Source organism: Erithacus rubecula, assembly GCF_903797595.1.
Source record: "Erithacus rubecula genome assembly, chromosome: 2".
NCBI lineage: Eukaryota > Metazoa > Chordata > Aves > Passeriformes > Muscicapidae > Erithacus > Erithacus rubecula.
Genome location: NC_136685.1, coordinates 74,471,919 through 74,499,186, shown reverse-complemented (window position 1 = coordinate 74,499,186; position 27,268 = coordinate 74,471,919). Strand labels below are relative to the sequence as shown.

The 27,268-nt window shown below is 53.1% G+C and overlaps 4 protein-coding genes across 6 annotated transcripts in view; 2 read left to right on the top strand and 2 right to left on the bottom strand.

Moving 5' to 3' along the window:
- The window catches only part of TJAP1 (tight junction associated protein 1), a 40,110-nt gene extending 34,074 nt beyond the window's left edge, over positions 1-6,036 (top strand). The window contains exons 10-11 of the mRNA XM_079328942.1: positions 296-379; positions 2,090-6,036. Of these exons, the coding sequence (XP_079185068.1) occupies positions 296-379; positions 2,090-3,406 (1,401 nt within the window). The 3' untranslated portion in view covers positions 3,407-6,036. The remainder of the gene's footprint in view (positions 1-295; positions 380-2,089) is intronic.
- Positions 6,037-7,316: 1,280 nt separating this feature from the next.
- Positions 7,317-13,971, bottom strand: LRRC73 (leucine rich repeat containing 73). 3 transcript variants are annotated; one of them, XM_079333470.1, is made up of 6 exons: positions 13,115-13,968; positions 12,486-12,646; positions 11,324-11,446; positions 10,031-10,131; positions 9,290-9,473; positions 7,317-7,703 (listed from the first exon to the last, which is right to left on the bottom strand). In XM_079333470.1, exons 1-6 carry the CDS (start codon positions 13,828-13,830, stop codon positions 7,633-7,635), a joined length of 1,356 nt encoding a protein of 451 aa, XP_079189596.1. In that variant the 5' UTR covers positions 13,831-13,968; the 3' UTR covers positions 7,317-7,632. The 3 variants fall into 3 exon arrangements, with proteins under 3 accessions (XP_079189596.1, XP_079189594.1, XP_079189595.1); XM_079333468.1 differs by lacking the exon at positions 7,317-7,703 and having other exon boundaries at positions 9,072-9,473; XM_079333469.1 differs by lacking the exons at positions 7,317-7,703; positions 11,324-11,446 and having other exon boundaries at positions 9,072-9,473; positions 13,115-13,971.
- A 4,234-nt stretch (positions 13,972-18,205) lies between these two features.
- On the bottom strand, positions 18,206-23,370 carry YIPF3 (Yip1 domain family member 3). The gene is made up of 9 exons (XM_079333491.1): positions 23,242-23,370; positions 22,957-23,163; positions 22,776-22,882; positions 22,143-22,188; positions 21,759-21,851; positions 21,298-21,429; positions 20,693-20,806; positions 20,106-20,229; positions 18,206-18,712 (listed from the first exon to the last, which is right to left on the bottom strand). Exons 1-9 carry the CDS (start codon positions 23,320-23,322, stop codon positions 18,591-18,593), a joined length of 1,026 nt encoding a protein of 341 aa, XP_079189617.1. The 5' UTR covers positions 23,323-23,370; the 3' UTR covers positions 18,206-18,590.
- A 1-nt stretch (position 23,371) lies between these two features.
- On the top strand, positions 23,372-27,237 carry POLR1C (RNA polymerase I and III subunit C). The gene is made up of 9 exons (XM_079333495.1): positions 23,372-23,493; positions 23,576-23,647; positions 24,336-24,443; positions 24,965-25,097; positions 25,199-25,318; positions 25,517-25,669; positions 25,839-25,988; positions 26,521-26,637; positions 26,918-27,237. The coding sequence occupies exons 1-9, from the start codon at positions 23,425-23,427 to the stop codon at positions 27,034-27,036; spliced, it is 1,041 nt and encodes a 346-aa protein (XP_079189621.1). The 5' UTR covers positions 23,372-23,424; the 3' UTR covers positions 27,037-27,237.
- Positions 27,238-27,268: the final 31 nt, after the last annotated feature.

Genomic DNA, 27,268 nt, shown 5'->3' with positions numbered 1-27,268 from the left:
GAGAGAAAAATCTGGTGGGATTTTTGGGGATGATTAAAATCCCCAGAGGGAGAGGGGCCTGGTACACTGACAGAGGATATTCCAGCAACAAGAACTGGAGTTGAAAGGGACACCTTGGCTGAGTTGTAAGAAAATACACTAAAGTGTGGGGAGGAGGGAATGGCAGTGCCCTCATGAGCAGTTAATCAGATGCCTCTTCTGGTTTCTGTTCAAACAGTATCTGCACAGGTGGTGCCTTTTTGGGTAAGAGTTCGGTTGAGTCTGACAGTGTTGCACACTGTGCCCTCTCTTGCAGGAACGCTATCGACAGGACTGTAACCTTGCAGTACAGCTGCTCAAGTGTAACAAGTCTCACTTCAGGAACCACAAGTTTGCTGATGTGAGTAGTAATCCTGCTGAGGTGGGGAAGAAGGGCTCATGGGCTTTGACTGCGTTTTGCTTTCTCCAGCTTTCTCCACAGGGCTGCTGGCTTCTCATTCTTCAGTCTCAGAGGTGGGGGGAGGTTCCTGTTCCCACTGAGAAGGCAGCACAGAGCTTCTGTCAGCTCCTCTTTCATGACAGCTCCATTTCACAATTCAGCCAGGAGCTGTTATAAAAAGCACAATAACCTTGAACTTGATAGCCTGCTGGGTGCCTGCTGGTAGCTGGTAGGAGGACAGACCTCTGTCTTACTCTGCTCCATCCTTTTTCCTTCCTTACCTGGCCACACGGAAGGGCCACACTGCCTCATAAGAAACAGCAGTAGTCTGAACTGATGTCACTTACTACTCTAAGGAGAAGTGTGTGAGGCAGCATTCTGGGTTTTCTGAGCCTTCTGAGCAGGAGAAGCTGGTACCAGCTCACTGCCCCTTGTGGGGAGGGATGAAGGTGGGGGCACTTTGCCTCATCCTGCTCTCATCGCCTTTCACGTTAGTAGCATCAGTTCTTTGGCTGAAAGTATTGTGCAAACCCTTAGCCCAGCTCTCTCTTTGCCATACCTCTAGTCTCTGTCCCTTCTTGTGTTTCTCTCAGCAAAACTACATGCTTGTCTTTTTTAACTTAGCAGGTGACCACTATGTCACCCTCCCCCATTGTGTCTCAAATTATTAGCACTCTTGAGGTCAGTGTATCAGTTACTGCTGCAGTAACCTTGACCTCTCTCCCAGCTGTCCCCCCCCCCCCTGGAGCTTTGAATTCTGTCCCCCAGAGTGCCATGTTCCACATGACTGCCACTGGAGGAGGTTTGGTGCTGAGCAGCTGTGCAGACAGCCTGCCTCACAGCCAGCTGTTGTTATGCAATGTGCCCTGCATACCCAGATGTGGGTGCAGTTTTCTTCTGGCTGTGATGGGACAGACCTCACTGTGGCACTGAGTGGCTGGGGAACCTCTGCTGTCCCTTTCATGCTTCCCTTGCCTGTGGTGCCCCAAGCGAGTGAGGGCAGCTTGGCAGGGCAGGGAAAGCAGTAGTGCCCATTTGCAGGACAAGGGGTACCTTGTCCTTCTCCCCTTGTTCCTTCTCCCCTGGTGGGACCCCAATCCAACAACTTTGGTGATAAACCCTATGTTTGTCTCTCTGAAATGGAGAGAGTGAGGAAGTGGGGTGACGTGTTGGAGTTGGTAGGAACACAGGAAGGCATCGATCCTGGTCTGCAGGCAGGCTGCCAAGGCAGCATGGCTGCAATTATGCATTCAGGGTGTGCTGTGGATCTCAGCAGTGGGGGCTGTAGAGTCACTTCAGTGCAACCACCAGCTGATTTTCCACAGATCAATAGACCCTTTCCTAGCATGTGCTGGCTGGGCCTTATCTCTGTGCTCACAGGCATGTGGGACTGAGCCCACATGTTGTCTTTACCTGTTGACTATGCCAAACGGAGCCTGTGAACCATGGCCTAGAAGCATGACTGCTGTGACAGCTAGAGAGCCTTGTTAGTCACTCATGGAGCAGGTTTGCTTTGAAAGCAGATACCCTTCTGAAGGCAAGGTAGGTGAATGTCAGGGTCAAGATAATGACTACGAAATACATGTGTAGGTTGGTTGGAAAAGGCAGATTATATGAAACTAAATGGCTTGCATGGCAGCCCCCTTCTAATGTCCCTTTCCTTCTCCCTAGCTTCCCTATGAGCTGCAGGACATGGTGAATAAGCATTTGCACAGCACACAGGAGTCTGCAAGCCCTGGCCAAGAGACAGCCCACACCTTGGCTCCATCTGATGTTGTGCCCACCTCAGTCATCGCCAGAGTCTTGGAGAAACCAGAATCTCTGGTTCTGAATTCAGCCAAGTCTAGCAGTGGCAGCTGTCCCATGGCTGAGGATGTCTTTGTGCATGTGGACATGAGTGGAGCCCTTCCTGATGCCTGCAACAGTGCAGGACAGATGGGGAAGGAGGGAGGAGATGCGGGTAAACAGCAGAACGGTGGCTGCAAGCCGCAGAGTAGTGTGGAAAGTGTGCCTGAGGAGGTGCCGGCCTTTGAGAAGCTAAGCCCGTACCCTACTCCCTCACCTCCCCATCCCATGTACCCAGGGCGCAAAGTGATTGAGTTCTCTGAGGACAAGGTAAGGATCCCAAAGAACAGCCCCCTGCCCAACTGTACGTATGCTACACGCCAGGCCATCTCCCTCAGCCTAGTACAGAGCGAAGATGAGAGCTGCGACCGGCACCGGACACTCCCCAGCAGCCCTGCTTCAGAAGGGCGCCGTTCAGCCTCCAGCTGTTCCTGTCAGCAGTCCCCCAAAGCAGCCAGGGCTCATGGCTCTTCCCAGAGCAGCCCATTCAGCAGCCCTCCCCAAATCCCGAGCGCCTTTGCCAGCTCTGCCAGCTCTGAGGAGGACCTGCTGGCTAACTGGCAGCGTATGTTTGTGGATAAGGCACCCCCCACCTCAGAGCGAGTGCTGATGAACCGCACGGCTTTCAGCCGTGACACAGCCCCCGAGCTCCAGAAGAGGTTCAGCCGCTCCATGCAGGAGCTGGGTAGGGCAGCGTCAGCTTACTCGGATGGGGAGGAGTCTGCACAGAGCTGCAGCTGGACTGTGAGCCGGGACTCAAGCGTGGATACAGACAGCACTGAGTCCAGAGCCCGCAGGAGCCATTTCTCCTCAGACTATGGTACAGATTTCTCCCAGGATGAAGCCCAGAAGCTGTTGCTTGAAAGCAGCGGAGGCCCTGCTGAGCCTGAAAGCCCCTCAGCAGAGAAGCACAAGGACTATGTAGACCTTGGCTTGCCTGAGAGCCCAGCCGAGGAGAGAGAAATGCTGCTCCAGGGAAACAAGGAGAGCAGCCAAGGAGGTGTCCAAGAGGAAAGCGGAGAAGGCAGGGTCAAGCCTCCTTTCAGTCGGCCGCACCGCAGCCCCAAGAGGATGGGGGTGCACCATTTACATCGCAAAGACAGTCTGACACAAGCCCAGGAACAGGGCAACCTTCTCAGCTGAGGCGGAGCGAGAAGCAGCCACGCTCAGTGGAGCTGTGGGGTGCCCCCATCAGTCTGCCTGAGGGAGAAGCCTCCCTTAGTACCTTCCTCCCAAGGCAAATCTGCTCTGAGATTTTATATTTATTCTCTTCTTTTGCTACCTGGAAGAGCTGGGATCTCCCTTTGCCAGCACCTCAGACACACAGTACAAGCACACACAGTGTGCAGAAGCACACCCACTGCCCTGACACACTCGCAGCTCTCTTCACAGTCTCACACTGGTGCCTGTACCAGAGCTAGTTCTTGGTACCCCTTGTCCTGGTGCCTGTGCCTCTTTTTGCTCTCATTCCCCTTCCCACTCAGGTACCTGAGGCCCTGGGTGCCCTTGAGTTGTTTCCCCACAGCTGCTCTGCTGTCTTTTAACTTGTGCCAACAGGGCAGAGTGCCTGTGTGGTGGTGTCTGATTCCCTGGGAGCCCCAGGGGCTGTGAGTGGGGCACAAGGACTCTCCCAGCAGATGGCTGTGTGCCGTGGGGATGTGCTGGGATTGCTGGTGTCACGTTTTCCTCCTGGGTTTTGTTTTCCCCAGCCACCCACTAGGTGGGTCTTTAGAATCTGCCTCTGCAAGGTGCCTGTGGTGTGTCTGCAGGGCTGGGCTCAGCACTGGTCCTCACTGGGGCAATGCGCAGGGGCTGGTGCTGTGGTGCAGGGCGCAGGTGCTGCCTGCTGAGGTGGTTTGGGGAGGCAGTGCCTGCTGGGCGCTGGGGTTTGTTTGTGTTTCTCCTCCCTCACACCTCTTCCCCTGCTCTCTGTGCTGTTGTTTTGTTTGAACGGTGCTGATGCTTTGCTCTTGGGTGGGCTTCTTTCTTCTTTCCAAGCCTTTGGTTTTGGGGTGTATTGTTTTTTCTTTCCCCCACCCTGCATAAACAGACACAGCCGTTGGCAGCCGGTCTGATGCCTGCACTGAGGGTGTGTTGAGGAGTCTCAGCTATCAGAGCTGCACTTCCCTCTGATCCTGGCCTCCAGCCTGCAGAAACCCCTCCAGATTTAAGAACAAGGTCTTGCCCCAGGCAAGCAAGGCGTGAAGGATGCTACCGGGCTTTTCTGGGAAGGGCTTGGTGCAGGGCCAGCAGGGATGCAAGGGCAGCATGCTGAGGAGCTGCTCCCTGCAGATGCACTACCTCATGGCTCGGCAGCAGCCCTTCACCAGGGTCTCCTTGCACGCCCCCTTCTCTGGGGGGCTCCAGGCTCTGGTGCCTCTCTGGGGCCTCCCCTTCTGGGTAGGGCTCTCTGCGTGTTTTTCCTAGCCTAGTGTGATATTGTGTGACTTTCCTTCTCAGTCTTGTGTGCTCAGTGTCTTGTTGGGGGGGAGGGAAGGGGAGAGGTCTGTAGATGTAGATATTTTTTTGAGGGCTTACAAAGCCCAGGCCTCCTGTTTTAATTTTGTCCTGTGCCCTTGTCTGTCTGGTGTTTCTTGGCTTCCACGGGGATGCGGGGCAGAGAACAGCCCAGTTCCCTTCCCCATACCCCCTTCAAACCCTGCCCTCAGCCTGCTGTCTGGTTTTTGAGTTGCGTTTGTGTTGTCCTCCCACCCTACACCGTGTGGGCTCTCCATTGGGCTGGAGGAGAGCATCCTTCTCTCCAGGAGGGAGCATCTGTTCATATGCTTACATCAAGATTTGCAGCCAAGAGCTGTCTGGGGGCCCTGCTCCCCTCCCCAAACCCCTGTCTCTGTAAAGGGCTTGCAGCTTATAGCTGGGGCCAGCCAGGGCTTCAGCTTGAGCCTGGAGGCTCCAGGGCCAGTGAAAGGGAGCTGTGGGCCTCTCTGGCAAGCTGTGTAGATTGTTTTATGTACCCTGGGCAGAGCTGCTGCCTACACACTTACCTTGTTTCCCGCCTGGAACAGTTGTGGAGCTGGATGCCACCCTCTGGTGGGTAGGTGGGACTCAGTATTTCACTGCAGTGTTTCGCTGTGCAGACAGGCTGGTGCTGTGAGTGGGGTCCTCCTCTGAGCCTGCAGAGTGTTTACCTCCCCTGTCCCAGTTGTGGAGGGATGGGGGGTGTCCTTGTGTTTGCTGCCATCAGCCACTCCACTGCTGCATTTCTTTTGTTCTTCTGCAGCAGCTGCCAGATCCTGCCTCACCAATGTCACCAGGGCTTGGCTGCTCACTGAGTTAGCTGCTCTGGCTCTGAGGCTGCTGGTGGCCTGCAGTGGAGAAGGCCCTGCCCCCCAGGGCTCAGTCCCATCTCTCCTGAATCCTGGCATGCTGGTCACTCTTTTGCTGAGGCAGCTGAACAGACCTGGCCTTGCTCTGCTTTTGGTCAAAGTAGACTGAAAAGCAAAACAGTGAGGCGGAGGGTTGGCAAAGGTATGCCCAGCACCTCACCAGACACTTGTACTTTGCAGCTTTAGGCTGGTGGCAGAGGTTGAGAGGGAGTGGTGGCCTCAAGCAGCAGAGTCCTCTCTTTCCCTGTGGGTATTGTGTCCTCTGCACTCCTGCCCACCTTCAGCAGTATTGGCTCTGGGGCCTTGAGCCCATCCCACTTGCCATGTCCCAACTCCAGACTGTTAATCTGTAACTAATGTGGTTTTTTTCTGAGATTTTCAAACTGATGTATATTTTAAGACCAGAAATAAACTATTTTAAAAGTAGATGGCAGTGGCTATATTGTACTTGATACTACACAAGACCTGGGCTGGAATGATCCTGAGCATGTGAGGGTATAGAGCTACTCATGGTACAGTGTCCCAGGTTTGTTGAACTGTGTGTGCCATCCATTGTCTCTTCCTGGGAGAGTGATCCTGTGACCTGTAAGCTGGTGCTGTAAGCGCCCCTCAGTGTTACTTGTAAGATTCTGCCTACCCCATTTCACATATTTTGCTGGCTGTACTGGCTGATCTGTCTTGGTAGACCTCCACATCCTCATTTAGAATAAGGTGTAGCTAATCCTTTTTAATAGTTACTGGTTTTCTTGGAGTCCCAGATTTTGGAGTCATCTGAGAGTATCACTTCACTTCAGAAACTGAGTGACATGGGACCACTTAACATTCTCCCTTGCTGGAGTTCCTAAGAGGTTTTATAATTCTAGATTCAGTGAGGAGGGAGGATTGGGAGTGACTGGACATACCCCAGACACTAAGCCCTCCAAACATGAGGCAGAGAGTTCCTGCAAGATGCTGATGCAGACAGTTGGAAGTGTTTCCTTTTCACGTTAAGGGTGCTGCAGAAGTCAAAGGGCTGTCACGAGTTTTCCTCCATCTCCCAAGTTCGGCTGCCTGTGCCTTTCTGACCTGGCTGCATGCAAGCGTAACACTGGAAAGAGTGTCTTGTTTCTTTGTCCCCGTAATTAATGATTTTATTCCTTGTTCCCTTGAGTAGCAGCTGCTGCCACAATTTAATCTTCTAGCCTAATCTGAGCCTTGAAACATGATCTTCCTTGTCAGCAAGGGACGCTTGGCCAAGCGCAAGCAGCCCACGGCGCTGGTGCGGGCTGAAGCCTTCACCAGGCTGTGTACGGCTGGTGTCAAGCTCCCTGCAGAGCTAGAGTAGCCTTCGCTTCTTCCGGGCCCGAGGGAGGGCCTGGGGGACAGAAAATTGGGCTGTCACCGACCTGTCCCCGGGGCCGGGCCCGACTCGTGGAGCCTCGGGAGGCGCGGCGGAGAACAGCCCGTGAGGCGGCGGGCGAGGGGCTGGCGCCCCCTGCCGGCGCTGCGGCCCCGCGCCTCCTGCCGCGCCGGGCCTGGACGGGCCCACGGCGCTGCCCGCGTCTGGCATGGCGCCTGCCCGGCCCTGCCGGCACCTCCCAGGCCCTGCCGCCCCCTGCCCACACCCGCCGGTCCCTGCCCGGCCCTGCCCATACCTGCCGGCGCCCGCCCTGCCGGGGTCTCACCGTGGCGGAGGCGGACGCTGCCGAGTGGTGCCACCACATCTGTGACCTTTATAAAAGTCTCATCGCGACAGCAGTACAAGCGATAGAAAGGACATCTCTTACACACATCTGAATAAATACAGCCTGCGCTCTGCGGCTGGGGCGTGGGGGCGGCAGGGCGGCGTGAGCTATACATGCGGCGACGGGGACAATCACAAGCGGCCTGGGAGGCGTGTGACGGCACGGAGACGCGTGTAGAGGCGCGCTCGGGGCGGGCTCCTGCGGCGGAGCCGGGAGGCAGCGGCCGGAGGCGCGGTGGGTGAGAACGGGCGGGCGGTGCGCGGGGCTCTCCTGGGCAGAAGCAGGCACGGTAGCCCAGCTACATCTCTGTTTCTGCTAAGAGGCTGTCACCGAGGCCTGACGTCATCAGGACCATCTGGGAGCTGGAATCTGTGCCGGGAGAGGGAGAGAACCGTGAGCCGATCGGCTGCCAGAGAGCACAGCGCTCTGCTCCGGATCCAGAGGTGAGGATCAGGAATTCAAACACCGCAGGGTGGGAGGAGAACTGCTGAGAGAAGTGTGAGATTAAGTAGGAACTAGGCCTGCTCTGGCCACACTGCAGAACAGAATCGATTTTTGAGGAAGGGGAGAAAGCAGAGAGAGCAGCAAGAGGCCAGAGGAACACCAGGTCTGAGTACCCCCGACACGCAGGTGATTATGGTTGTGCTGGCCCAGCTGTGCCCTTACCCAGCCCTGCACATGCCTTTAAATCGGCACTCACCCAGTGTTCTTCAGTAGAGAGACAGTGTGCAGGTGGGGCAGGCTTCAGGCTGCAATCCAGCCAGCACCACACAGGGTGGTAGTGTTGCCTTCCCAAGAGCAGGGAATGCCATGGGCAATCAGCCATGTTACAGCAGCAGAGGCCTGGAGATACTGACTTTCTGCACTGCATGAATGGAGGGTTTGTGCAGCCTTCCCCTGCCTGCCTCGGGGAGGTGAGGGCAGCTTGCTGGCTCTGCCATGGCTCAGAGCAACAGCCAGGAACACTGTGACTCCCCACAGCAAGTGAATCAACTGCAAAGAAAATGTAAGTAAGAAACTTAGCAGGGTACCAGCTTCCCATCCAGAAGCATTTTGAAATGGAAAAAAAAGTCTGTTTATCCTGGATGGGAGGGAGGAAATCTCTAGTGGCAGTCCTGCACATTTAAAACTACTGCAGAGAAATTTCTATTTCAGGAAACAATTTCTGGAAACTAGATTCAAAACTTGGCCAAACTGTCACTAAATTATTTTTATGGGTTTAATAGATGAAGATCCAGATGTTTTGAGATTCAAGGATTGGTTGTGCTTGTCTGCTAGTAGTTTGATATGAGAATTGTGAGGGGCAAAGGACAAATGAAGGTAAAAAAGGCAAACCCTCAAACCAACGATCACAAGGTAGGCATGACAAAATACAGTATCATATATGCAAACTACACAGAACAGGTTACCACTATCTCTGCAATACACCTTTTTTCCATTACAAGCAACAGACAGACAGTGGACCTAGCTAACTCTTTATATCTTTGGGACGCAGAGACAGGAACAGCTGATGCTGCGTGGATTGCAGAAAGGCTCTGGAAACAGTGAGGAATGACACAAATTTTGGCTAGGATATCTGGCAAAGGCTCCCAAGATCTTTAATATTCCTGCCCTTGAGTTTTAAGATTTTCAGATTTCATTCCTGCAGCATCAGGAACGATGCCTCAGAGGTACCGTTTCCACTCTTTGCAGCAACTGCATTGTCCTTGGAGGCTGCCTTTCCCAGAGCGGCACAGCCCAGCGCTATTTAACGTGAAGGTCACGCCTGGAGGTTGTATGTATTCCATGGAGGTTGTATGTATTCCATGGATGCTGTATGTATTCCAGTTCATGGGGAGAAGGGACAGACCCATTCACCAACCCCACTTCAAGAGGCCCAGACACAGAAACAGCCCAGACACCCCAGTTCTTGCCCTTCAGCTCCTGCTCCCCAGCCCAGCTCTCAGAGCTCTTACTGTTCTGGCAGATCCAGGGGTTCTTCTCCCTGGCTGTGACTTCATGGGCCTCTGTCTCTTCCTCTTCCTCCCCCTCTGAGAGAAGATCAGAGATCTGCTGCTGTAGCTCGGGACTAATGTTGTTCTCCGCCAGGATGAGTGTCCGTAGGGCTGTGGGGTAATTCTCTACCATGTCCAGCAAGGTCTGGGGGGAGAGTGAGATAAACAGGCTGACAAGCACCACAAAGGCTGAGCAGAGAGTGTCAGTGCTTTGTCTCCCTGCAAACTCCAGCCCTCCTCTCCTTACTTCTATCTTCCCTTAGCCTTGGCCTCCCTTCATCAGGCTTTATGAGAGACTGAGGACTTCCCATCTTCCTGTGGGAAGAGGCAAGCTTGGATTTTCTGGCTCTGTCTAAAGAAGAAGGGGTTGCTCTACACTGCTGCTGTCATATATCCAGGCCCCGTTCCCTCTTACCACTACAAGCTGGAGATCTGAGAGGAGTGTCTGTGTAACTGAGCCTTGGCCTGTGTATATCCACAGAGATTTAGTTCTGATTCTCAGCCAAAACTCCAACCTCATTTTTTCCAAGAAAACAGCCAGGGGAAAGCAAGAACCCCCCTGGGTGCAGGGAGGGAAAGGGTTGTGCGTGGACTCCAGTGTGTGATTGGAGGCAGGTGTGGGTGCTGGGGCCTCTGCAGACAGCCCAGAGCTGTGCCCTTGAGGTGTCAGTGATGCTGCAGAGTCACTGTGGGCTCCCATACCTGAGCTGACTGGTTGGTAAGTCCTGTTCCCTCCAAGTCCAGCACTTCAAGGGTTCGACTGGAGGCCACAGCGACAGCGAGCATCCCAGCCACCTGGTCACCTGTGGGAGGAGCAAACCAGGGCTGTCAGCAGTGCCTGCCTTCCCTCATGGAATGTCATATGCCCTCATGTACGTGGGGCTGTCATGGGAACATCCTCTGAGTATTTCTGCCATCAGACAACCTTCTAAATCTGTTACCTCATGGTGGAAAAAAAGATGTTAACTGAGAAAAGAGACAAAGAAAGGTGCACCATTTTGTGGTTATGGGAGCAGTCACTGATTATCAGGGGGAACATAAAGTACCTGAGTTTGGTTTTATTCCCCAAAGAACCATATCTATGCCAATCTCCTTCCTACTCAAGGAGGCAAGAGCCTTTAACAATCTCTGTAGGGCATCCCAGACACAGAATAGGAGCTGAGTACTTCAGTCTAGGGACAGGCTGAAGTCAGAGGACTACACCAGCTGTCTCCCTGGAAAGGGGGTAGACTTTGAGGGGGGAATGCATCAGGATGAGGAGCACTGAAGATTGATATTGGTGAAGAGACACGACTACAGAATGTGTTCTGACATTCTCTGTTCTGAGTGCCAAGATGCCATACAACCATGACACCTTCTCTTGGAACAAACCCAGACTGCTGTCAAGTAACACCCTGGGGCTTTTCCTGTCCAAGAAGAAGGTACCTGGTCAGAGAAGAGGGCCTGGGGGAGGCTCTGCTTGCAGACAGGTTGAGGAGGGAAGTATCCTCCTGATGCTCAGAGCGGCACGGCCCAATCTCCTCACCACCTTGCAGCAGAGCAGGAGAGAGTTTGTTTCTATGGCAACGAGTGCCAGGCTCTCCTCCTCCTCCTCCCTGCTCCTCCAGGAAGATGAAGGGGGGAGCGTGGGGACATACTGCATCTGCCAAGCCAGCTTCAATGCCCAGGGCTTCAGGAAGAAGAGAGACATGGAGGGTCAAACGTGATGACAAAGGCGAAAGAGTAGGCAAGGCACAGCCTCCTTTCTGCACCTCCCTGCAGGGCATGTGGCCACCTCACACAAGCAGAGCAGTGAGGGTGGCTTCCCCTGCAGCTAAAGGTGCCTGGCAGGGAGAACTTGCTGCTGGGGAACGGAGGGCACCTATGCAAGGAACTGCCCCATCCTGCTGTTGACGCTCTGCCACCTTTCCAGAGCTTGGTCCAGAGCACCCACTGGTGCAAATCACAGGAATGCTGAGAGGCAGGAGTGCTGCTCCTCCCCAGCCCCCAGCTTACCTAGGGGGTTGTAGTCCAGGTTCAGCACGCGGAGCTGTGAGCTGTGAGCCACTGCAATGGCTAGGCGTCCCCAGCCTTTACTTGTGATGCCTGGGTTGGCACTCAGTGTTAGCTCTTTGAGGCCTGGAGAAGAGAGAGAAGCCAAACCAGAGCCTTAGGGTCCCAAAGCAGTCACAGGAGAACTTGTTCAGCTCACCAGAACAGCTTTGGGTTGTGTACCCTCTACTCTGTAGGGCTTAGGGGCTTGGATTGCTCTGACAACTGTCATCATGTATTTCAGTGATCAGTGAAATATTTCACTGCCTTCAGCTGTGGCCCTTAATTTAACCGTGCTGCAATTGGCCCATTTATCTGCTCTCCCAACCTGCATCCTGCTTACCCTAAATAGCAAACACAGTGGAAACTAAGAGGTGTGTGAGGCAACTGACTGGGTGAAGAAGGTGACATGAGGTGACAGGCTGGAGAGAGGATAACAGGAACAGTAGGGTCTGAAGCCTGCACCTGAGAGGGATGGCCAGCAGAGATAACAGCATCAGTGACATTGTGCACACACAGAGGAGGTAGTGCTGGGAAAAGGTGGAAAGCACTTTAAGAGTCAGAAGAAAGGAGTGGTATTACCTCAACACATGCCAGCTCTCAGCTTGAGTGGGTCATTGGCCTCACACCACCAAATATCATTCCCTGCAAAGACCTGAGTCTTGGCATAAAAGCTGTGACCATGCAGCTACATACTCATGGAGTGCTCCCTCAGGCAGGGACAACTCCCAGGCAGTGATAATAAAGATAAGTGCTGAGGTAGGGGCGCACAATATATTTATTTATGGTGATTATCAACACACAAATGCAAAATAATTAATTCAAAGTCCAAGCTGTCCTCCTCCAGTTTCAAATGCTGCTGACATGAATCAGAAGCAACCTGTTAGTCCCTGAGCTCCAAACTGCCAGCAGGACAGATCAGTAACAGAAAGCCCAAACCTGCCCAAGGGAACCACTTGTCTATTGCTTGGCTTATCTGCCTTTCTTAAGTGAAGGGTAAGAAATCCTCAGCCCTGGCAAACCATAGAGCCTGCCTCCTCCAGGGCTGAGTATTTAGTGCTACATACATCTGATCCGTGTGAAAGCTCCAGCAGTCATTGAGCAGCCCACAGCCCTTGGTGCTTACCAGACTTGGCCCCATCAGGCGGCAGAAGCCCACAGATAAGGTTGATGCCTTCATCACCCAGCATGCAGTCTCCTAGATCCAGAGCCACCAGCGAGGGGTGGATGGAGAGAGCAGGGTTGAGGAGGGCCAAGCCTGCATCTGTCAGGGGACTCCCATGGAGGCTGTGCAGGTAAAAGGGAAAATTACTAGGGAGCCTTCTTCCTGGGGGCTAACTAACCTGACAGGGAGGAAGAAGCGGACAAAATGAGGTGGATGATAAATACTAACCCCAAGTGGACAAAAAGCTTTGGGAAGCCTGTGCCGCTAGGGTCTGCTGGCCGCTACGGTGGCCCTCCTCTCCCGGCCGGGACGAGGGGTGCAGGGGGTGCCAGCGCTGGAGGGGCAGCCCCAGCACCGGGGCTGGAGGAGCGGGACTGAGAGGCAGGGCCGTGCCCAGCCGCCGGGGGCAGAGGCGGCTCCCTCCCAGCCAGGTGACGGGCAGGGGCTTATCCGCCGCAGCGTCAAGGGCATTTTCCCTCCGAAAAGAGACAAATTCAGGGGCTGGCCCCGAGCAGATAGTCCCCCGAAAGAGCCGTCCCAGCCCGGGAGGGGCCGAGCCCCCTCGGCAGCCTCCGCCCCACTGTACTTACAAGAGGGACTGAACGGAGCGGTTCGTCTTCAGGGCCTCGGCCAGCTGCTTGACGCGGTTGATGTTGGAGACGATGCCCAGGTTGAGGTTGAGCTGCGCGAGGGAGCGGGACTCGGCGACCCCGCGGCAGACGTGCCCGAAGTCCCGCTCGGAGAGCTGGCAGCCCCGCAGCGACAGCAGCCGCACCGAGTTCTCCCGCAGGCTCTCGCAGATGTCTCGGATCTCCGCCCCCGACAGCGTCTCCCCGGAGATCTGGATAGACCCCGGCAGCATCTTCCCCCGGCTCGGAGCGCCGCCGATGCCGGGGCCGCGCCACCCGGGCGCCGGGGGAGAGCCGCGCTGCGCGCTGCCGGCCGGGGCGGGCGCCGCCGCCGCCGCCGCTGCCGCCGCCGCTGCCGGGCAGTCCCGGCCCGGCCCACCGCGGCTCCGGGGGCGGCACCGCGCTGCCTCACCGGCGGCCGCCGGGCCGCCCCGCTCCGCCCGGCGGGGCGCCGGGACCCAGGGCGGCCATCGGCGGGGGCCGATCCGCACCGGGACGCGGGGTCGCACCGCCCCGCAGCGCCGGGCGGGGGCCGGGCAGCGCCGCGGTTCCCCGCCCCGCTCCGCCCGCACCTGCCGGGCCGCCCCGCCTTCCCCCGGCCGCCGCTCCGAGCCCTCCTCCCCGCACGGCCAGCGCCTCCTCGCGGAACGGAGCAGGCCTGGAGCGGGGTCCGGCATCCCTCATCCCACCCCAACGTCATGGAAAGCCCGGGAGGGGCGGCGGCAGCTCCCGCTGGCACCTGTCCCTGCCCTGAGGAGATGGCGGGGCCCGGACTCTGGGGCTGCAGGAGGGGAGGGAGAGAGGGTGGAAGAAGCACCTGGGAAAGGCTCTCCATGCCAGCCCCACTCCCACCTGGGCAAAGGGGCCCAAGCCATTGGGCCATGGCACACTGGGTGCTTGGTCTGAGGAGTTCTATAGCTTCTGTGTTCTATAGCTTCCGTGGTGTTTAATACTTAAGACCTACTGAACCTAAATCCTTGACTTAGTGGCGAGGTCAGTCTAATCTGTTCCTCATAGCCCAGAGCTTTCAAGAGCCAGTGTTTGGAGGCAGCTGCTTAGAGGTGAAAGTTGGAGGGTTGGGGAAGGGCCACAGACTCTTATCCCTGAGCACGCAGCCCATGCCCTCAGCCTGACCTGAGCTATGCAGGGCACACCTCAGCTCCTGCTAATTCACAGGTATGGATCACAAGGATTTGCCACCTCTCTCCCCGTTGAGTAATCCTGTACTTGGAGAGAAATAGGAAGCAGGGCCCCTGCGTTTTCAACTCCACTGAGCTGAAAAAGGAAGGCAGTGATGTGGAAATTAGGTTAAACCGCCTAAGTAGGCAGCTTTCTGCACGTAACTAATCTGGCTGCTGCATATAGCAGTGCTCAAGTGAATTCCAGCCCAGTGGGTAACACTGGGACTAAACCAGGCTCCTCTGCTTGATTTGCAGGCCAGGACCCAAGAGAGAGGGGATGGAAAGTGAAGAGAAAAATAGGGTGTGGAGGGAGATATGGAGGACTGCTCCATTGAGGAGCAGACCACCTGAGCTGAGGATGCATGTTAAGCCCTGAATGAGGTAAGGGGAGCAGCAGCTTTAATACTTTGTCTTAAACTCCCAATGTGGGTATCACCACGCCCTTTGAGTAATCTCTGCTCTCTAGAGTACCTACACTCCTCTCTTTCTTTCCCTGTTGCAAACAGATGCATGTCCTTGATACTGTTCCTGCAAGATACACCAAGAACCAACCACTGGCCTTGCAACTCCTCTGTGCTGCAACATGAGCAGCAGCTGCAAGCATCCAACTGTGGTACTGTGGCTTTCAGAAAAGGAGGAGCTAATCTCTAAGGTCACATTAAAAGACCCACATGAGAATGGGATCCTACGTGTTGCAGGATGGTGAAGGACAAAAGACTGGATTTCAGAGTTAGAGGCAGGGGGTGGCCAAGAAAATCTCAGTTGCTGCTACTGCATGCAGGTCAACTAGAAGGCCACAGTCAGACTCACCTCTCAGTTACCTCCAGGCACGACTCAGCCCATGCTTTTCTAACACAGGCTATTATTAGAGAGATGCTTGGAGGAGAGCCCTTGGGACATGTCCCACTTCCACTGACAGCAGCAGTCCTGAAACACTGATGAAGATGCCCTAGTGCCTTTTCACTGCCTGTTGTCAGGAGCCAGAGCACACTGAAGAGACAAGTATCCTACCTACTTTATGCTCAATTCATTGAGAAAGTGACACAGGAGCTAATAGTCCAAAGCTTTGGCTCACCAAACCTAATGTAGGGCCTTGCAGAGAGGACTTTGGCAATGCTATTTTGTGTAGAACTAGATATTTCTTCCTTGTCATGTGCAGTTACCCAACAGGTATGAGGAAGGTAATTTATTTTTTACCAGCTGGGGGCAGAAAGAGTGATGCTATGGAGAGTCCACACATAAACGGAGAAAAACCGTGGATTGAACAGCAACCACAGTGAGAGTAGACATAGGAAAGGAAACAAATGGGAGAAGAAAGAGCCTACCTGTAACCCAAAATCACAACTAAGGTGACCATTAGTGCAACAAGGATAGACTGTAAGAAGAGTTTGACTCCCAGGTACTGCATAGGAGAGGAGGAGGTCATAGATGCTTTAATATTATTTTTCGGCTTTAATAAACAGCTTTCTCTTTCTAATCTAACAGCTTTATATGTTCGTTCCATATTTAATAAAGAGGGGCTTACACAGAGCTATCTTTACTCAAAAGGGGGAAATGCTGAGTGGGTTATTTCAGATTTGCAGCAAGGAAGAAGGGAGAAAATTATTTGAGATTTGCTGCAAGAGCTGTGGCAGGAAAAACAAAGGCAGAGATAGTGTTGCATGATAGGGTTGTAAGGCTTGTTCTGATAACTAGAGGACTTGAGTAAGCATTGAGATGCCCTCCCACAAGGACTTTATTAAGCCTGCATGCTCAGCATGCTCCCTGGAACTGCAGCATGCATGCATTTCCCTGAAAAAAACGTGTCCTTCTCTGTCAGTGAAAGGCAATGCTGAAGCTCTCAGCCGAGTACTGAATTTCTGGCAGTAAAAAACAGTTCAGCTTCCAGCTGCTGCTGCACAGAGAATTAATCAGGGCTGAAGAACTGGAGCAGAGCAAGCCCCACAGGTTCCAAGAGGGTGATTGGTTGTCACCCTGATCATGTCCCCAGCTGACACAACACAGAAGCTGCTCGGGGGAAGTATGAGGAGTTTGCTCACTGCTCTGCTCTGTGCTTTGAGTGAGAACACAGGGCACCCCTCCGGTTCAGCTGAGTGGCTCAGGGCAGGAGGGAGCACAGCTGTTCTCCAATTGTGTCATAGATCAGCAATGGTACACATTTGGTGCAGAAAGATTTTTTCTTCTCAGCTGAACTTACTCCAATGACAATTGTCTCTTTCTTTTTTCCTTCCCCCCTGCCAGTACTCCCAGAGTTTGCACCAAGAGAAACAGATCCATTTTAGGCTGCCAGGGCAAGAACTTGGAATTAGAAACAAACCTCCCATGAAGATATAAAGAGGAAAATAGCAGAAGCAGCATTACAAACTAACACTTCCCTTTTGTCAAGTTTTGAAGTAATAGAAATTCTAGGAGCTTGAAGTGGTTCAATTGGTCCAAAACCTCCCATGGAGACTACCAGCCAAAATAATTAACAATTCCCCCAAGTAGCTTGCTCTGAGTGCTGTTCTTCAGCCAAAATGTTTCCCATGGAAGGAGATCAGGAGAGAAGAGAGTGAGGGAACCTGTTACACATGAGACTGTTACATGAGACTGTTAGCAGAGAAGCTTTTTGCTCTTGAAAGGGGAACTAAATATGAATGTGGGAATAAGCAAATTGTGGCAAGTGGGATACTGTGACTGAAAATAATCAAGTCCTTTCCACTGACATTTTTTTCAACAGAAGCAGATGACCAGCCTGATTGCAGTTGCTGGCACTATCTCCTTCTCTTTCATTGCACCTTGGCACTAGTCTGAATGCCACTACAGCTGCATCCTCTCCCACTAATACAAACAAGGGACCAAAGTGCAGTTCTGACACATTGCCTTGTGCACTTGTGGGCACACCAAAGAATGGCAATATCCTGGGGTTTTTTTCTGCCTGAGTTTAAAGATAAGCTTCTCTGAGGGGTGGCCCCTCTCCCCTAGCAGAACTACTGGGAGAGAAAAGATTAAAGCCAGTTACCAGCTAACAGCTTCTACTTGCAGACCAGTAGAAATCTGAGCAGTGAGGGAAGGCTGAACTACTCAGTTGTGATTTCCTGCAGTGTAGGTAAGCCTAGACTGGGCTGCTCTGCTTACCCATCCTTACTGGAGTTTTCCTGCATCAATACACTAGAGATTAATATGCCAACTCTATTTCCATTACACACTCTGCTATTTCTCCCTTTGTTAAATGGAAAGACCATAGGAAACCTTGCCAGAGGCTCTCAAGGCCTCAGGAGTCCTTTCAAAAAAAAGCCTAGACTCAGCTTGAAAAGCCAGGCAGTCCACAGCAGAATGGCTATCTGGGGAACAGAATGCCACTCCTGCCCAGAGGTGACAGTCCCATGGCTGGGAGACATGAGGGCCAGCAGCACCTGGGTGGGCTGACCTGGCCTCCTAATAGAAATATCCACTGAAGACCATGCACAAACATGCTGCTCTGCATGTCCCACAGAGCAACACAGGCAGAAGGGTGACAGGAAAGGTACAGTGAAAGCATGGGAACAGATACATTTCTGACATACAGAGCAGAAGGGATCGTGAGGTGAGACAGCAGCTTGGACCAAGTGAAGAGAGAGGGGTCAATATGGAACATGACAAGAAAGAGCATGTGGTTAAACACTGTGCTGTTCCTGAAAATCATCAGAGAAAGTGAAGTTCCTGTGCCTTTTGAACCAATGTGCCTTTGAAAAAGGTGCTCAAAACAGGACATGTGTCACAGAACATCTGAAGAAGGACACCTGAAAATTGCAAAGAATCCTGCTTTGAGTCTAGGACAGGACAGATGAAGGTGCAGAGACCCAAACACCATGCTCCTATTAGACAGGCAGACTCAAGCATAAGACATCACTCAGCACCAACATCAAATTTAATTCTTCCCTCTTCAGGACAGGAACAGGGCAGATACTCCTAGAGTTACATCAGCAAGCGGAAAGAGGGCTAAGGAACAAACTGTGCTGGGAAATCCCAGCTAAACATGCAGGCAACAGAACCACTCTACTCAAGACAGCCCAGACCTGGAAGTGGGAAGAGTGTAGCTCTTCTGAGTCACTGAGGTGCGACTCACCTCTGCCGAGTCCACTCAGCTGCCCAAAACTGTAATGCAGAGGACAGGTCCAGGAAAGCAAAACCAAGTTGTCTTCTTGCTGCTCTGTCCTGTTCCTAAGAGGCAGCAGGTTACTGTGGCCCTATGCAGCCCCAAAAGTAGTGAAGGAAGCAAGTCCAAGTCTGTAAAACTACAGGGTCAATGCAATGGTTTTGGCTGTTGTGTTCAATACAGCATTAGAAACAACTGGAATGTCTCGGGCAACTCTCTGAAAGGGTGGCATGTTGGGTCCTTCCAATGTGTCCAGGATACCTGCAGAACAGAAAACAGGGGAGAGAGGCAAGAGTTAGTTCAGATGACAGCAGATAGCACTTTTCTTCTTGCTTTTCTCTCTGTCCAGGTAGTGGTTGAGGGTGGCCAGGCCCAGAACAGGTGAAGCACATGCAGGCAGTGGGAGGAGACATCTAGCCCCAAAGACTGAACAGGAGTAAACACTTCCATCCAGAGACCACAGGGTACACATCAGAGCTTCTGCTTGGGGCAAGGAAACTGCACGTTCCCAAGAGGAACCCAGATCCATTTGCTTTGAGGGTGTCAGATCCAGTCCCCTGCACATTTGACCTGAATGCAGGTACTGCCAGAGATGTTGCTCTGCTGACAGAAATTGATAAAATTCTGCTTCTACTTCATCCCAGCACAGATCTTGCTCTTAGAGCAAGACTCTCTTTCATCCTGAGATACACTTGCAGACTCATCTTAGGAGCTGCAGCTGTGCTGCAATGTGGAATTTTTGTCACTGCAATGCAAACAAACCAAGCTTGGCAGGAAATACACAGACCAATGCAAATATCCTCAAGTCTCTGTCAATAACACTCTTAAGACTGATAATCAGTTTTGGAGTGACTTGAGGAAAATTGCTTGGAGTATGTTTTATTCTATTTCATTGCCAAAAAGCTGCAGATCAGAACCTTTGTCATAAGAGCAGATTCAGGAAAGACAAGATTTATATCTAAAAGGACTTTTTATACAGATTTATCAGAAATATCACAAATGGGTCTGGCTGCGTAAACTCATAGATGAGACTTGCAGAATTGCCTATTTAGGAATCTGGAAACTCTCTAGAGATAGGGTGGGAGAAGAGTTTTGGTGGGTTTTTTTTGGTTTTTTTTTTTTTCAAAGGAGGTTGGGACTTTGTTAGCAGAAAACAAGAAGAGACATGAAAGGAAGACCTGAACATGCATGGTCTGGTTAACAGTACCAGCTGGGGAAGATACAGCTCCTGCTATTTGTACTATTCAACACAAGATAAAAAACAGATGTTAAACAAAGAAGGAAAAACACTTATGACACATTTCCTGATCAGAAAAAAGCAAACTGGACTTCAGCAGTATTCAGGAAGAGGTTGGACATCTGCATGCAAGAACAGTCAGTGCTGTTATACTTGTAGGGAAATAATAAGGGCCCTGCCTCACAAATTGGGTCTTAAGTGCTAAAACTCAGTGTACAGTAACTACCCCAATATTTATGTGCTGCCCTACTTGAACAGCTTCTTCCAGAAAATCTAGTGGCAGTCATTTTAGAGTTGGAAACTGGCACAGATGCCCAAAGGACAGTTTCAAACTGTCCATCCTTTCTCTCAGACAGAGAAAAAACAACTTTTCTTCTCCCAGATCTAACAGGGTGTCTTTATATTTCCCTTGCTTACCTTCTACCACCTTGTGATAAGCAAAGTGCAGATAGAGGAGGAAAAGCATATGCAGAGCAGCAAGAGTCCCACACAGGATGAGCCGCTGGGTATGTCCCACGGTGCGTGACACCAACACAGCAACCTAGGAGAGAGGAGGTGATCAGAGACAAGGCAGCTGCCACCTGAGCATCTGGCACTGCAGTCAAGAACACAGGGAAGAACAGGTCAAGCAGTGAGAATCTGCAGAAACACTGCACTGAGTCTTTTTCACAGTTTTCACCAACAAATTTAGAGTAATTGGACACTGTTTTATGTAGGTGAACCTTGCCCAGTCTGGCCAAGAGTGCAGGATGATCAGGCATGGCTCTCCACAGCAGCAAGGGCTACAAGGGAGCAAATGAACCTCCTGCAGCTGTTAGAATGGGTGAGAGTATTAATACAAGCAGTACCTCCATACACCAGTGGCCAAATTATGCAGGAACATAATTTTCTTCACAGCAGTTTGACTAGCTGTGAAATGAACCAGCAGGTCAAGGAACAGAAAGCAAACCCTTCCCTCCCTTCTTCCAAGTTGGGAAGAGGACCCCAGGCTGCCTGTCCCTTACCATTCGTAGTGTAGAGAGTCCACCAACAACCAACCAGAAGATATAGAAGAGGGAGTGGAAGTGGATGTTATAGGTGACAAAAAGAGTGATGCAGTGTCCGAAAAGACCGTAACCCTGACAAAACAAAAGTGTCCATGTTACAAGCACCAGTCCCACAAAGGGCCACTGATCAAGAGCACTTCACCACAGCAAAGCCTCACAAACCACTCATTCACTGCCAAACAGTCAACCAGAACAACAACTTTAACAGCAGCTCACACACAGATCATCTGTCTGAAGTATTCACAGGCGTATCAGAGATTGTGACAACATGGGAAACAGGAAAGATCCTCTAATCCCAGAGAAATTGGAGTCTCCTGGCTTTTTATCACCAGGTTCTCTAATCAGAAAGTGCAAAGCAGGAGACCTGCATGAAGGAAGTGCCTCTGTACTACTGCTGTGTCTGGGATGGGGCAGGTCAGAATAACATCCTGGAATTCCAGGTTGTCCCATGCAATTTCCTGGGATCAGCAATTTATAAAGATTTTTCCTGCTCTCTGGGAAAAGCTTGTTCTGGAACACCATACAGCCAATGTGCATCATAAGGCAGCCCCATGAGTACCTACCAACAGTGACAGCATCTGCACCATCGTGATCTGGGCATTGCACAGATATGCCAGGAAATACATGAAAGATGAGACGCCCAGCCAGTAACCGAAGCAGGTGCCAATGGCTGTGCCCATCAGTGTGCCTTCCCTCTGTGGAGACAGTGCCAGGATAAGGAGAACTCAAAGGAGTGACCTGTCAGCACCCAAATTAACCCGAGAGTCCCAGACCCTTTGGAGGCATTGTCAAACAGCTGGCCAGCAGCATTCAGGGGGCCACAGCACCTACACCCCAAGCTCTCCCAGCAGAAGAGTGTCAAGGCTTTCTGGTATATCCTTCCTCCCACCCCCATCCTCAAATCAATTTGCTTTTCAGCAAGATGCTTATTCAGTTATAGAAGAGATTTCCTCTCCTTTTCTAGCATCACTACAGCAACCCAGAGCCCAGTCAAACCACCATTTATCACTGAAACTTGACATACAATGATGGTGTCTGAGGTCTTCATTCCATGCAAAAGAATGGCCACCAGTGTGAAAACCAGCATGAGGGGTCCATACAGCTCGCCTGCAATCTTCTAGGAGGAGACAGGTGAGGGGAAGTTTGGTTAGAATCCCTAAACACAGGGTCCCCACCACAGGCCATGTAAGAAGTGCATTGGATGGACTTTATCACCTAAGTTATTGCCTGAGGTTAGGTGACAGAACACTGAGGTTTGGAACAACCATGGAAAGGAGCCACCAACATTTTCAGGGAGAAGAACACCTAACAAACTCAGTCCCTAATAACATGGATTATTACAGTTTTACAAGGTGTCTGTGTGACAGTCACTTGCCCATGGAGTCTGATTCAGCAAAACGGAACTCACCTGTGGGAAATTAATCATCTTCACAGGAATCATGGACTCCAGCAGCCTGCACCACAGGAAATAAGGAAATGGCAACAGGAGCAGGAATAACAACAGGATATTTAACAAAATGCTACATAAGTAAAAGATCCCATATACCCATTACCAGTGTTTGCTGTTGTGTTCACAGGCCTTGAGGGACAGGGGATTCTTTCTAAAGGGACAGTCAGGGTCACTAAAGAAGGAAAACCTTACAGGGATTAACTTTGCTGAGGGAGGGCAGATTCACTGAAAATGTTTAGGGGTCCACTCAGGGAGGAGAGATCATTGATAGAGTAGAAGGAATGAAAGGTAACTCTCCTCATAAAGACTCACAAAACTTTGTCCTGTTGGACACAACTGTGTCACAAACCCAACAAAAGCCACATAAAGCAGTCAAGTACGAGAAGAGCCCCTTCTCCTGCCCTGAGCAGCAATGCCAGGTGACAGGGCCGCCAGCCCAACCACGGGACCTCACTAAGGCGAGCGGGACAACGCACACTGTGTCTGCCCATAGGTGATCTTGCTGCAGGCTGGCAGCCCGCTGCTGGCTCGGACTGACGGCCAGGCTCCTGCAGGCACGGAGCCGCCGCCTCCCCGCGCCGGGGCGCCCACCTGGCTCGCACTTGGACGGGCTCCACATCGAAGTAGGGCCGGAGGATGTCGATGTTGGCGTAGAGGCTGAAGGCCCTGGAGGCTTGTCTCTTCCCCACCTGCCACATCTGCGGAGAGAAGGGATCGGGCAGCGCCCGGGCGGGCAGGCAGGGGCCGCGGGCGGCCGGGGCACAGCGCTCACCTGGTCAGCGACCTGCCGGCCCAGCTGCCCCCGCAGCCCCTTCATGCCCAGGAACTCCCCGTCCTCTTCCTCGCCGGCGCCCGCCTCGCCCTCCGCCTCCTCCTCCTCCTCCTCCTTCATGCGCTGGTGCATCTCCCCCATGTCCTCGAAGCTCGAGCCCGACGTGTCGTCCATGTTCTCCATGTCGATGACGGCGGAGCCGCCACCCTGCGCCGGGGCAGACACGGTGTCAGCGCCCGTTCGGCCCGGCGCGGCCCGACCCCGCCGCCCCCGGCCCGGCCCCACCTGCATGTTGTCCTCGAAGCCGCCCCATTCGGCGGCGGGGGCACCGCTCCTGCCTCCGCCCGCCGCCCCCGGCGCGGCCATGGCTCCCGTCCGGCCCCGCCGCGCTGGCCCGGATGGGCGGGAGCCGGATGTGACGGCAGCCTGGAGCGGCCCCGCGGCCCGGGAGCGCCGCCCATCACCGCCATGGCGGCCCGGCGCGGCACGGACGAGATGCGCGACCGCGTGGTGCTCGGCGAGTTCGGCGTCCGCAACGTGAGGCGGCCCGGCGGGGCGGGGCGGGGGGCGGCCGGGGCCCGCAGCCCCTCACGGCCCCGCCTGTGCCCTCTCCTCGCAGGTCCACACCACCGACTTCCCCGGGAATTACCCCGGCTACGAGGATGCCTGGGACCAGCGGCGCTTCGAGGAGGTGGGTGAGCGGCGGCAGCGGCCGGGGCTCTCTGTGGGTGTGCGGGGACTCCCTGCAGCGGGGGCTGTGTGTCTTTCTGTCTGTCTGTCTGTCTGTGGGTGTGCGGGTCTGCCCTGCGGCCGGGGCTGTCTGTCTGTCTGTCTGTGGGTGTGCGGGTCTGCCCTGCGGCCGGGGCTGTCTGTCTGTGGGTGTGCGGGTCTGCCCTGCGGCCGGGGCTGTCTGTCTGTCTGTCTTTCTGTGGGTGTGCGGGTCTGTCCTGCGGCCGGGGCTGCCTGTCTGTCTGTCTGTCTGTGGGTGTGCGGGTCTGCCCTGCGGCCGGGGCTGTCTGTCTGTCTGTCTGTGGGTGTGCGGGTCTGCCCTGCGGCCGGGGCTGTCTGTCTGTCTGTCTGTCTGTGGGTGTCTGCCCTGCGGCCGGGGCTGTCTGTCTGTCTGTCTGTGGGTGTGCGGGTCTGCCCTGCGGCCGGGGCTGTCTGTCTGTCTGTCTGTCTGTGGGTGTCTGCCCTGCGGCCGGGGCTGTCTGTCTGTCTGTCTGTGGGTGTGCGGGTCTGCCCTGCGGCCGGGGCTGTCTGTCTGTCTGTCTGTCTGTGGGTGTGCGGGTCTGCCCTGCGGCCGGGGCTGTCTGTCTGTCTGTCTGTCTGTGGGTGTCTGCCCTGCGGCCGGTGTGACCCGCGGCTCCCGGCTCCCGCAGGCGTTCCGCGTGGATGTGATCCGTGAGGAAGAGGACACCCTGGAGTTCGACATGGTGGGCATCGACGCCGCCATCGCCAACGCCTTCCGCCGCATCCTGCTCGCCGAGGTACCGCCGCTCCGGGCCTGCTCGCCTGGGCTGCCGGCCTGAGACTTGCTTAACATGGAGCGTGGAGCGTCCAGCCTTGTGTCAGTCCTTAGGGACAGCTGCTGGAAGAGAAGCACATGTTCATCTGCACATGTGCCAGGAGCCCAAAGGGAAGTGGGGCTTTAGCAGCATGGGTGGTACTGCCTGCTGGTCCTAGGTGTGCTGTTGGTAGTGTCTGTGGGTCAGCCTTTTCCACAGAGCTGTGCTGTCAAGCTGTAATGCTGCCAAGTGCTAAAAGGTTGAGGATGCTCCAAAGCCGTTTCTCCTGCCCTTCACGTCTTGTGATTGATTGTTAAAAAAAATGGGGATGGGAATAGGTGGGGTATTAGGGTGTATTGCATAGCCTGATTTGGCAGGAATAATACTCAAAATGGTCTGCATGGCATTTATTTGTGGGAGAGGAGGGGCACTTGAGCTGGATAGTCTCTTGGCTTGTAGTTCAACTGTTGTCTTAGGCCGACTTGATCTCTTGTCTCCCTGAGGTGCCAACGATGGCTGTAGAGAAGGTCTTTGTGTACAACAACACATCCATTGTGCAGGATGAAATTCTGGCTCATCGGTTGGGCCTCATCCCCATCCGAGCTGACCCTCGGCTCTTTGAGTACAGAAATCAAGGTGAGAGTCTTGGATAGAACAGAAGTATTGGTTTCTCTTAAAGCAGGAAATCGGGGTCGTGTAAACTGAGCAGAAGTGTGATTTCATATGCTTCTTCTCAGGAGATCAGGAAGGCACTGAAATTGATACTCTGCAGTTTCAGCTGAAAATTAAATGCAAACGAAACCCTCAGGCTGCCAAGGAATCATCTGATCCCGATGAACTGTATTTCAATCATAAAGGTGAGTTCTAAAAATAGGTGCTGTTTTTTCTTTTTAGTCTTGGAAGACAGGACTTGGGCTGTTTTCTCAGCCCTGTGTGCTCATAAGGATAGTTGATTCCATTCTGCTAAACTTACTTTTTGCTATTTCCAGTCCTGTACAGGTGAGTGACTTGCTTTGAGGCAGCAGCTGGCTGATGCTTGTGGCTTCTCTTTGCAGTGTACAGTAGACACATGACGTGGGTGCCCTTGGGGAATCAGACAGACCTTTTTCCAGATGCTGACTTTCGACCTGTTCATGATGACATCCTCATTGCACTGTTGCGACCTGGACAGGAAATAGATGTGCTTATGCACTGTGTCAAGGGTATAGGTGAGTCGTGGCTCCTGGTGCAGTGAGACAAGGAACGTTGAGCGTTTGGACTAGGTCTGTGGTGTGATGGGGAAGGGTGGAGAACTGGCTTTCCCCCTGGAATTTTTGGCCTCAGCATCCTTGTTCCTTGGGGCCTGCTCTCATCCTTGACTCTTAACTCTTCATACAGGTAAGGATCATGCCAAGTTTTCTCCTGTGGCCACAGCCAGTTATCGTCTGCTTCCTGACATTACTCTCCTGCAGCCTATTGAGGATGAGGCAGCTGAGACGTTGCAGAAGTGCTTTTCCCCTGGGGTCATTGAGATCCAGAATATCAATGGTACTTTTTTCCTGTGCTAAGTGCCTTGTTCCTTACAAGCTTTAGTAGAGACTGATGGGAGGTTAGAGCCAAACTTTGCAGAGACAAAACCACATTGTGATGTTGCCTTGCTGAATGGTTCATGCTCTTCTGAGCCTGAGGTTTTATGGTTTCTAAGGTTTTGTGGATGAGTGGCTGCCGTGTGCAGATGTGTTGGGTGATGAATTGGGATGTTTCTGAAATGCATTGGATACTTGTCCACAGAGTTCTGCAGCGGCTGACTGCAGCTTCCAGTGCTGTTCAGTTGTGACACTGGGTAGTGAGCTTGCTCTTTTTAGGAGCTGATTGTGGAGAATTCTTGTGTCCTTCCAGGAGTACATGTAGGCTTCGTTTGGGTTTTTCTGCCAGGTTGAAGTTTCATGTTGGGTATACACTAATTCTTTATATTGGTGTCTTCCCTGCCATTGGTGAGGGGGGAGTGCCTGCTGTGGTAAGCTTGTGATAAGGCACACACCTGCTGCAATTTGTCCATCTCCTTTCATTTTCCCTTTAGGCAAAAAGGTGGCAAGAGTAGCCAATGCACGGCTGGACACATTCAGCAGAGAAGTTTTCCGACACGAGGGCCTGAAAAACCTTGTGCGCCTGGCGAGAGTACGGAACCATTACATCTGTAAGTAAGCCTGGTTTTCCAGAGTCCTGACACGGTTTGTGTGAGCAAGCAGTGACTGGCCAGTGTGTGTGGCTGGCTCTGTACCTCTCTCCACTCTCAGCATCCATACATTCAAATGCAGTGCATAACTGCTTGCTTTGGGATTGAATCTGTTGGTGCTTCTTGCTGGCAAAGGTAGCCACTTCTCTGGCTGTGAAGATCTGGTTTGTTGCAGTGAGGTATAAGAGAAGGTGCATGGAGGCTCGTGGCTGTGCTGACTTGTGTCTGTGTCTCTGTGCAGTTTCAGTGGAGTCAACGGGTATCTTGCCTCCAGATGTGCTGGTGAGTGAAGCCATCAAGATCCTGATGGGAAAGTGTCAGCGCTTCCTCAATGAGCTGGACTCTGTGTCTATGGAGTGACCAGGCTGTAGCTGGGAAAGCAGAAACCTGCACTGCTGTTCTGGGCTTCCTGCACCTGCCTCTGGGAGGGATTTCACTTCCCTAGGCAGGACACTTGATAGGGGCTTGCTAAGAATCCAAGGACTATCTCTTTGGATTTTTCTGTTGGTAATGAGCCGTGGTAAGGACATGCACTAAAATAAAGGCTTTTTTTAAAAAAAAGCTGTCTCCTGTGCCATTCACAATTGGGAAA

Bases quoted from the DNA above. Each gene is read 5' to 3' on its own strand.
- YIPF3 (XM_079333491.1), bottom strand. From the start codon at position 23,322: ATGGCCGCGCCGGGGGCGGCGGGCGGAGGCAGGAGCGGTGCCCCCGCC. The intron at 21,852-22,142 runs GTGAGTTCCGTT...GTCTCCTCCTAG, and splicing joins AGATGATTAATTTCCCACAG to AAGATTGCAGGCGAGCTGTA. The intron at 21,430-21,758 runs GTATGTCAAGTT...CTGTCTCCACAG, and splicing joins AGACCTCAGACACCATCATT to AGGGAAGGCACACTGATGGG.
- LRRC73 (XM_079333468.1), bottom strand. From the start codon at position 13,830: ATGCCGGACCCCGCTCCAGGCCTGCTCCGTTCCGCGAGGAGGCGCTGG. The intron at 10,132-11,323 runs GTAAGCTGGGGG...CTCCTCCCACAG, and splicing joins CCTGGACTACAACCCCCTAG to GTGACCAGGTGGCTGGGATG. The intron at 9,474-10,030 runs GTATGGGAGCCC...CTCTCCCCCCAG, and splicing joins TTACCAACCAGTCAGCTCAG to ACCTTGCTGGACATGGTAGA.
- POLR1C (XM_079333495.1), top strand. From the start codon at position 23,425: ATGGCGGCCCGGCGCGGCACGGACGAGATGCGCGACCGCGTGGTGCTC. The intron at 24,444-24,964 runs GTACCGCCGCTC...TGTCTCCCTGAG, and splicing joins GCCGCATCCTGCTCGCCGAG to GTGCCAACGATGGCTGTAGA. The intron at 25,098-25,198 runs GTGAGAGTCTTG...GCTTCTTCTCAG, and splicing joins CTTTGAGTACAGAAATCAAG to GAGATCAGGAAGGCACTGAA.